Below are 7,879 nucleotides of genomic sequence, written 5' to 3' on the forward strand. Positions count from 1 at the left end.
TTTTAATGATATTTATGCTTGGTTAAACATGCTTTTCATGTTTAATAAAGAGAAGAAGAGGGATTAGTGCACTAACCTTACTTGAGCTTCCCTAACTTTAAATTTCTTGCTTCCAATGGGTGTCTATAGCTTTCCTAGGGTGTGGGGAGGATTTTTTGTGAAGTGGGCTATGGGTTTTGGTGTGTAGAAGCTTGGGAAATCAAGCTTGGAAGCTTGACAACAATGGAGGAAATGAGGGAAAGAGAGAGAGAAGAAATGGAGGAAGAAGATGGAAGTGGGTGGGAGTTTGTCCTCTAGTGCCTATTTATAATTTTTTTTTTTGAATTTTCCTAAGCTTTTCTTTTCTTTTCTTTTCTTTTCTCTTCTCATTTTCCTAATCTATTTCATAAATTTTAATTAGTGTTAATTATTTTATTCTCTAAATTTTTTTATTTTGACATTTAGGTCAAAATTTACCTTTGGGGGTGAAATGACCAAAATGCCCTTAGTAGTGCATATTGGATTATTTTTATTATTTTTGTACCAATTTATAAATTCTCTAAACTTTAATTTATTTTTTTTTCTACATTTTTCCTATATTTTTTTAACATTTATTTCTTCAATTTATGCCTCCTCACTATAGTCTAGGTGTAGTTCCAAACATTTTAACTGTCCGAACAGACATTAGTCGTCAAAACAATAAAATGTACGGACTACCTTTGGTGAGGGCGTTACATGGGCTATCGATAATTTGTGTCAAAAATAGAGTAAGAGGTGCAGCAAATTAAATTGGGAAAATAAGGAAATTATAATGAATTAAGCAATTAAAATTCTAAGTACTATACTAATTTACTAAAATTTCAGCAAGTGACAAAAGATTTAATTAATTAATGGTAAAAATTGATTCTACAGCTGAGGTTCATGAAGTAAATTTTATTGGGATTTGAATAGGCAAAGCCAAGATTAAGGGAAATACAAGTTTGAAGGAAGTTGATTCTAATTCCCTTTAATTTCTCTTTCAAGCAAACTAAAGAGTGTTTTAAAGGAAACTAAACCCCATTCTCATGCGATGTTTAATTACCCAAAACCCTTTAAGCATTTTAATCAACTTGAAATTCCTCTTAACTCACTAGTTTATTTCTAACATTAGGTGATTAAGTTCATTATCTTGATTATCTATCATATATTTTCACCTCTCGGTTCTTTAATCTAAGATTAAGAACAAAACCCAAAGGGTACCAACAATGGGTATGTAAATAAGCACACAAGATAAGAATCAAAGCTTATATATACTAAAATCTAGTAAAAACCAGTCCAAACCCACAAATAAAACTTTAAATCATTATACCCAACTCTGAAATCTTAAGTATCTACTCACTCATGCTTGTATTTATAAGTAGAAATATGAAATAGAGTAAGAAATCATGAAAATAAAACTGAAAATAAAAGAACTCAGAAGAAGAAGATCCAAATCTCTGGAAATGGAAGCTGGAAAACGTCACTCTGCAGGTGTTCTCCTCCAAAAATGGCGTGACTCCCTCTTTCCTCTCTTTTTGATTTTTCTCTCTCTTTCTCCTTATGGTAAAAATGAGAATATGATGCTTTTATATCCCCTCAAAGGTTGCCCTAAAAATAGTCTCTAAAGGGATAAGGACAAAAGGTGTAAAATGTGTGAAAAGAGAAAATTTTTCCATATCAGCAAATCTGCCAGCGACATCCCACATGCTTCATGTTGATTTAGGTTGTTTTCCACATGCCTCATGTTGATTCGGTATATTAAAAAATGTATGTTGGAATATATTCAACATAATCCCAATTCTTCTTAACTAAGCAGTTGCAAACTGAAGGTCCAAAAGTTTCAAATCATAGTCCTCAAAATCATAGTCCCCAACTCCTGAAAATAGCGCCACCCAATATCTTCTAAATCTTCATTTTCATTTGTTGATTCAAGAAGTCCATGTGCCATCCAAAATTGAATTAATGCAAAACTTCTGTATTCATGGTCCTTTGGATAAAAGGAAGAATAAGCAAAGCACTTTTTTAAATAAGCAGGCAATTATTCATAACTTAATTTCAAAGCAGGTAAAATTTTGTCATTTTTCTTTTGCTCTATTTTCCACAACTCGGTATCTCTTACAAATATCCAATAACTTTCCTCTTTATTTGTTAAAAGAAGTGATGCTAATGTCTTCACTGCGAAGGGAACTCCTTTGCATTTTTTCACAATTTCATCCCCAATTTTTAACAAGTTTGGATAGTGCTTCTCTTCACCTTCTTTAAATGCACATCTAGTAAACAAAGCCACGCATTTATCATGCGGAAGACCTGATAACTCATATGGTTCTGAAATGGTGCCCATAATGGAGGCTACTTTCTTACTACGTGTAGTAACCACGATTTTGCTTCCATTGGCACCCACACACAAAAGCTCTTTCAATGGATCCCATTTCATAGGATCATCATTCCACACATCATCTAAAATGAGCAAGTATTTCTTATCACGAATTCGTTCTCGCAAGATACTTTGCAATTGTTCCATTCCCTTTTCACTTAAGTTTTCTGCACTGTTTGTACATTTAATAATTTCCTTGGTCAATTTTTGAATGTCAAAATCTTCTGATACACAAACCCACATCTTAAGTTGAAAATGATTTTGCACTCGTTCATCATTATAAACTAATTTAGAGAGTGCAGTCTTCCCCATACCTCCAATTCCGACAATCGGAATAATAGAGATTTGTCCACCATCACTAGAGCCTTGCAAAAGTTTAATGATATTTTCTTTATCCTCATCTCTTCCTATAACATCAGACACATTTATAAAGGAGTAGGTCATCGCTCTTTGCCTATACATAACACGCCTACCTTCGTCTCGTTCATTGAGATGAAAGTTAGTCTTATGAGATGCAATTTCATCTAATTTCTCCCTTATTTGTTTTATTTTATGAACCATTTTAAAACGGAATACAAGTGGATTAGAGGATGAAAAAAAGCGACCCACCTGAAATAAAAAAATTATGGAATATTGATTTCATAGACACACATCTAGGTAGGTGCAAATAAGAAATTAATTCAATTAACCCCAAAGCATGCTTTTGTTGATTACTAAGAAGCTTTTAGTTTTTTTAAGTTAAAGCTTAAAATGATGAAAACTGAAAAAGGGTGTGGTGATTTTGGAGAAGAAATTATATAGTCAAGTTCTGAATTTCATACATAAAATTTGGGGTTACATATGAATTGTATTTGATTGTTTAGATTCATTGATGGAATTTAAATTAAATGATATGATACATTTGTCAAATTCTTCTTAAATTTAGATGATAACTTGTTCACTGTGAATTTGAAATTTAAAAAAAAAAAAGTGAAATGTGTATAGTTATTAAAATAATTTTATTTAAAAATTCAAATCACATTTGCAACAATTACATAATTTAACAAAATGAGAAAATAAAATTTGATTAGGGCTTCTGGTGAAAACTCTTGCGAAAAGAAGAACAAAGATGAAGAAAAATAACATTCAAATCAAATTAAATTCAAAAAATGATAATTTATTTACATATAATTATTAAATTTTATTTGGTCTAATAAATGTTGAATGCGAGATTTTATAAATATCTGACAAGATTATTATATATAACATAGCAAATTAAATTTTTTCGTTGTACCTTTTATATCATTAGATATTTTAGAGAAGGACATGTCAAATTAAATTCTATATTTAATTCTAAAATCGCATGAAATTCAAATGAAATGATAATTCGTATTTTCTAATATTTGCAGCAGTTATAAAAACTAATTTCATTTGACTTTGAAGTGGAGATTGTTAGAGTTTAAATTTAATTAGAATTAAAAATTAAAATTAATTAAAAAATTTAGTTAGAATTACATTAAAAAGAAAATAAATTAAGAAAAAAGAAAGTTTAATTTGTTAATTCGGTCGACCACTGAATTCTAATAGGATTTGAAAGTCCAAATTTCCAAATCCAAATTGGTCTTGTTCTTTGTTTCTATATTATTTAGTAGAGTCGACTTATGCCGAATCACGTTAAATAATGTTTTCTTTAATTTATGTGTGAGTTAGAATTTCGCGGCAATAAAATGAATTCATATAATTTTTAAATCATAGAAAAAGACATTTTTTTTACATCATTAGAGATTTTAGAAAAGGATATGTAAAATTAAATTCTATATTTGATTCCATCATCGCATGAAATTCAAATGAAATGTTGAAAATGAAATGAATTTTGATCATACCTTTTTAATGGTGGTTCCATACAATTTAAGCACTCGCTTTCTTTGAGTTTCACATTCAAAATCATCAAGTACATCCTCAGCATCATAGAGAGCATCTTTAAGCTTAATCAGCCACACTCGCAGCTGATGATTATCCACTTGCTTCTCCTCAGCATCCAATAGCACAGCTTTCACAGTCAACAAAATATCCTCGAGCTTTTTGAGTTCCCCTTGCAAGCCCCATGCAAAACTTATCTCTTGGTAGGCATGGGATGCTAGCTTTTCTAGGAATTTCTCAGTAACATTAAAAGCTAACGACTCTATAGACATTTTGTGTGGGCAAGAAAAAAAAATTTTTTTTTCCTGGGTTTTAGTTTCTATTTGGGTATGAATTGAATAATAAACTCAAAGAGAACATCCCATTTTATAGCCAGAAAACTCCTTTGGCAAGCATCAAGTTTTCAGTGTACTCAATAAAAGTATAAATTCTATTCTTTGCTTGTTCTAAAAATGAATTTAAGCATATTCTAAGTGTTTGGAGTGTAAAATGGTGCTAACATTAATTCTCCCATCTTCACACTCATTCTTGCTGTAGGCCAAAGTTAAAGGCAATGCTATTCAATTCAAATTTTATTTTATCAATTTAATTTTTATCTTTTATCATTAGTTTCTATTGTGGCTATTAAATTATTTGATACACTAAACAAATCCCTAATTCTCCTATCCCTGCCTCCATCAATATTATTAAATTCAGATTGGACCGGTTAGTGAAGTGAACCCAAAACATTCTGGGATTGTTATTAGACCGAATAAAGAAATGACCGATTAATTCGGCCAATTCAATTTGTCAATGAGAGCAAAATTGCTTAAGTGTTGACAAGAAAATTGAACTTAAGACCTCATAAAAGATCTTTAAAATCACTAACATAAGTATATTAGCTTGTGTATGTGTATAATAATAATAATAATAATAATAATAATAATAATAATAATAATAATAATAATAATATGTTTATTTATTTTTTTACAATTAGTATTTTGTAAATATAAAAAATTAATAGCAATATTTAAAACTGAATACTTTTATATAATTTTTTTAAAAACAATATTATAGTGTATTGATGTAATTATTTAAATATAATTTTTGTTTCTCAATCTAAAAATAATTTCAAATTAAAAGCTACTATGATAATGAATATAACAATTTTAGAGTGCTATAAATTCATATAAATATGTAATTGTTGGTCAATAATATAATTAATAATTGATAAAAATAAAAAGAAAAGCATTTAGTAGCCATTTATTTGGGGAAAAATTGATTTAACATTTTAATTTAAAAATTTATCAAAAATATATTTCATAAGTATAAAAAAAAAAAAATTAGACATTAGGATTTGAATACCAGCAACAAGGCTAAATAGAGAATAGGCCAAAACACAGATTCTATTGATCCATCTTATTTGTCTAATATTGTCAAAATTTTTTACTTACATTGAAATGTAATCTCTTATTGATAAATATATTTATACTGTTGCATTTCTATTTTCAAAACAAAATGGGTCCAAAGATCTATTACTCATCATATATTGCTTGTAATTAACTTTTGCCTACAGCAAGAATGAATGTGAAGATGGGAGAATATAGAATTAATGTTGCACCATTTTACACTCCAAACACTTAGAATATGCTTAAATTCATTGTTAGAACAAGCAAAAAATAGAATTTATACTTTTATTCACTATACTGAAAACTTGATGCCTGCCATATGAGTTTTCTCATTATAAAATGGGATGTTGATTCAGATGAATCCCAGAAAAGAAAAAAAAAAAAAATTCTAGACCTCCACAAAATGACTATAGAGTTATTAGCATTCAATATTATTGAGAAATTCCTAGAAAAGCTAGCATCCCATGCCTACCAAAATATAAGTTTTGCATGGGGCTTACAAGGGGAACTGAAAAAGTCCAAGATTATCTTATTACTGAGGGTTTAATGGCTAAAATAAAATTCTTAATTAAATTTTTGTAGGTAAAAGTGGTGCCAAAGACTCGAAGCAAAATTATATATTTTTATATGCATCAAACATACACCTCTCCCACTTCTTGATATCAATTTATACTATCGAGTAGCAGTTTTTGATCGAAGCAAAACCAACTATTTTATAATCGTAAAAAAATCGACACTCAATTTCATAAAATAATCACAGCTCGAAATTGATGCATTAAAAATCATACGCTACATTTTGAGGCTTGCATTTCTAGGATGCATATCTTTGATTAATGGGCCTTTATCAACCTCAAATTCTTGGTTGATCTTCATGATTGTCTTCAAAATTTGAAGCACACTTCTTTCCCCTTTAACAAAACTGGTGAGCGAAATGCCACTAAAATTGCAATGCGAAACAGTGTTTAAATCTAGTTATTCTGATATAATGTACATAACATGACAAATAAAAGTCAACTCTACACAAGCCCCAAGAAACTGAACTACTGGAATAAAGATACCAAAAGTGTATGAAGGAACCTGGCCGAGGTTCTCATGTACGTGGCAAATTATTCATTCTTAATCTATGTTGATTGACATTCAAGTAATAGTACATCTTGTTTTGTTCATGTCCTTTTTCCATGACTAAATGGCAGGTGATTTATCAATTTGATCAAAATGTGCATTTTGTTCAAATTGATATTGAGGGTACACTGTGTGCAGTTCTTCAAGAACAAGGAGATACTCAGGTTGGCTAGATTGTTTTATTTGCATACCTCTGTCATTACCTGGCTGCTTTAAAATGTTCTATGTTGGTCTCGCAGAACTGTATGAGTCAAAAATGAAGAAAGAATACAAAGAATTCATTGAAGCATATAAATGAGAGGGTATTTTAAGCAATGAATTTGCAGTCGCGAGCATTTTGTCATTCAATTTTGTTGCCAGCAAGGGTTATAGCCAAATAATGCATTATAATTCTTACAATGATACTTTGTATTGCTAAACACTGCATTGTAGATTATACATGCAGACCTCCCAAAGCAATTTTAAATTTAAAATTCCATTCTTGTATTTCCTTCAATCTTGTACATTTGGTAGTGCTTGAGCTTCGCCTATGTAATTTTTTTATTCACATAGCGACTCTTTAAGATATATGTACTGATGGAATCGGCACGCATTTTCAACCACCCCCTTGTCTCTCTTGAATTATATTGTATAGAGAGGGATAGAGTACATGGACAACATAATCATATGATCATATTAATTTCAGTTAGAGCCAATCAAAATCAAGCATGATTTTGTGAGAATTTAATTGAATTTTCTTACAAATGATTTATTTTAAAGAAAGGGAAAACTACTATGCGGAGAATTCTTATGGCATGGAAACCTCACCCCTTATGCTTAGCACAACTGCTATGAAAAGCACCGCTCATAATGATGAAGGTCGATCCCATACATTGTCTCAAGGATTCCCTCACCCTTCAACTTTGCATGCATTGTGACATATAGTTGCAAAGTTTAGGACTTACTTGGTTATAGGACATGTTTGGTTTAGCCATTGTAATTAGCTGTTGGTTTAGTAATCCAATGCTAGTGGTAGCAGCCACTAAACATATTAAATTGGTAATTGACATACACCAGCACCTCAATAGCTCAATGAAACAGGCACACAGAAAAAATCAAA

General features: G+C 30.2%; 1 protein-coding gene across 1 annotated transcript; it reads right to left on the reverse strand.

The window, feature by feature from the left end:
- Nucleotides 1-2,019: 2,019 nt before the first annotated feature.
- Nucleotides 2,020-4,773, reverse strand: LOC110636131 (disease resistance protein RGA2-like). Its single transcript, XM_058143897.1, has 2 exons — nucleotides 4,234-4,773; nucleotides 2,020-2,980 (listed from the first exon to the last, which is right to left on the reverse strand). The coding sequence occupies exons 1-2, from the start codon at nucleotides 4,540-4,542 to the stop codon at nucleotides 2,036-2,038; spliced, it is 1,254 nt and encodes a 417-aa protein (XP_057999880.1). The 5' UTR covers nucleotides 4,543-4,773; the 3' UTR covers nucleotides 2,020-2,035.
- Between the last annotated feature and the right edge of the window lie 3,106 nt (nucleotides 4,774-7,879).

The sequence above is a fragment of the Hevea brasiliensis genome, chromosome 3 (assembly GCF_030052815.1).
Source record: "Hevea brasiliensis isolate MT/VB/25A 57/8 chromosome 3, ASM3005281v1, whole genome shotgun sequence".
Lineage (NCBI taxonomy): Eukaryota > Viridiplantae > Streptophyta > Magnoliopsida > Malpighiales > Euphorbiaceae > Hevea > Hevea brasiliensis.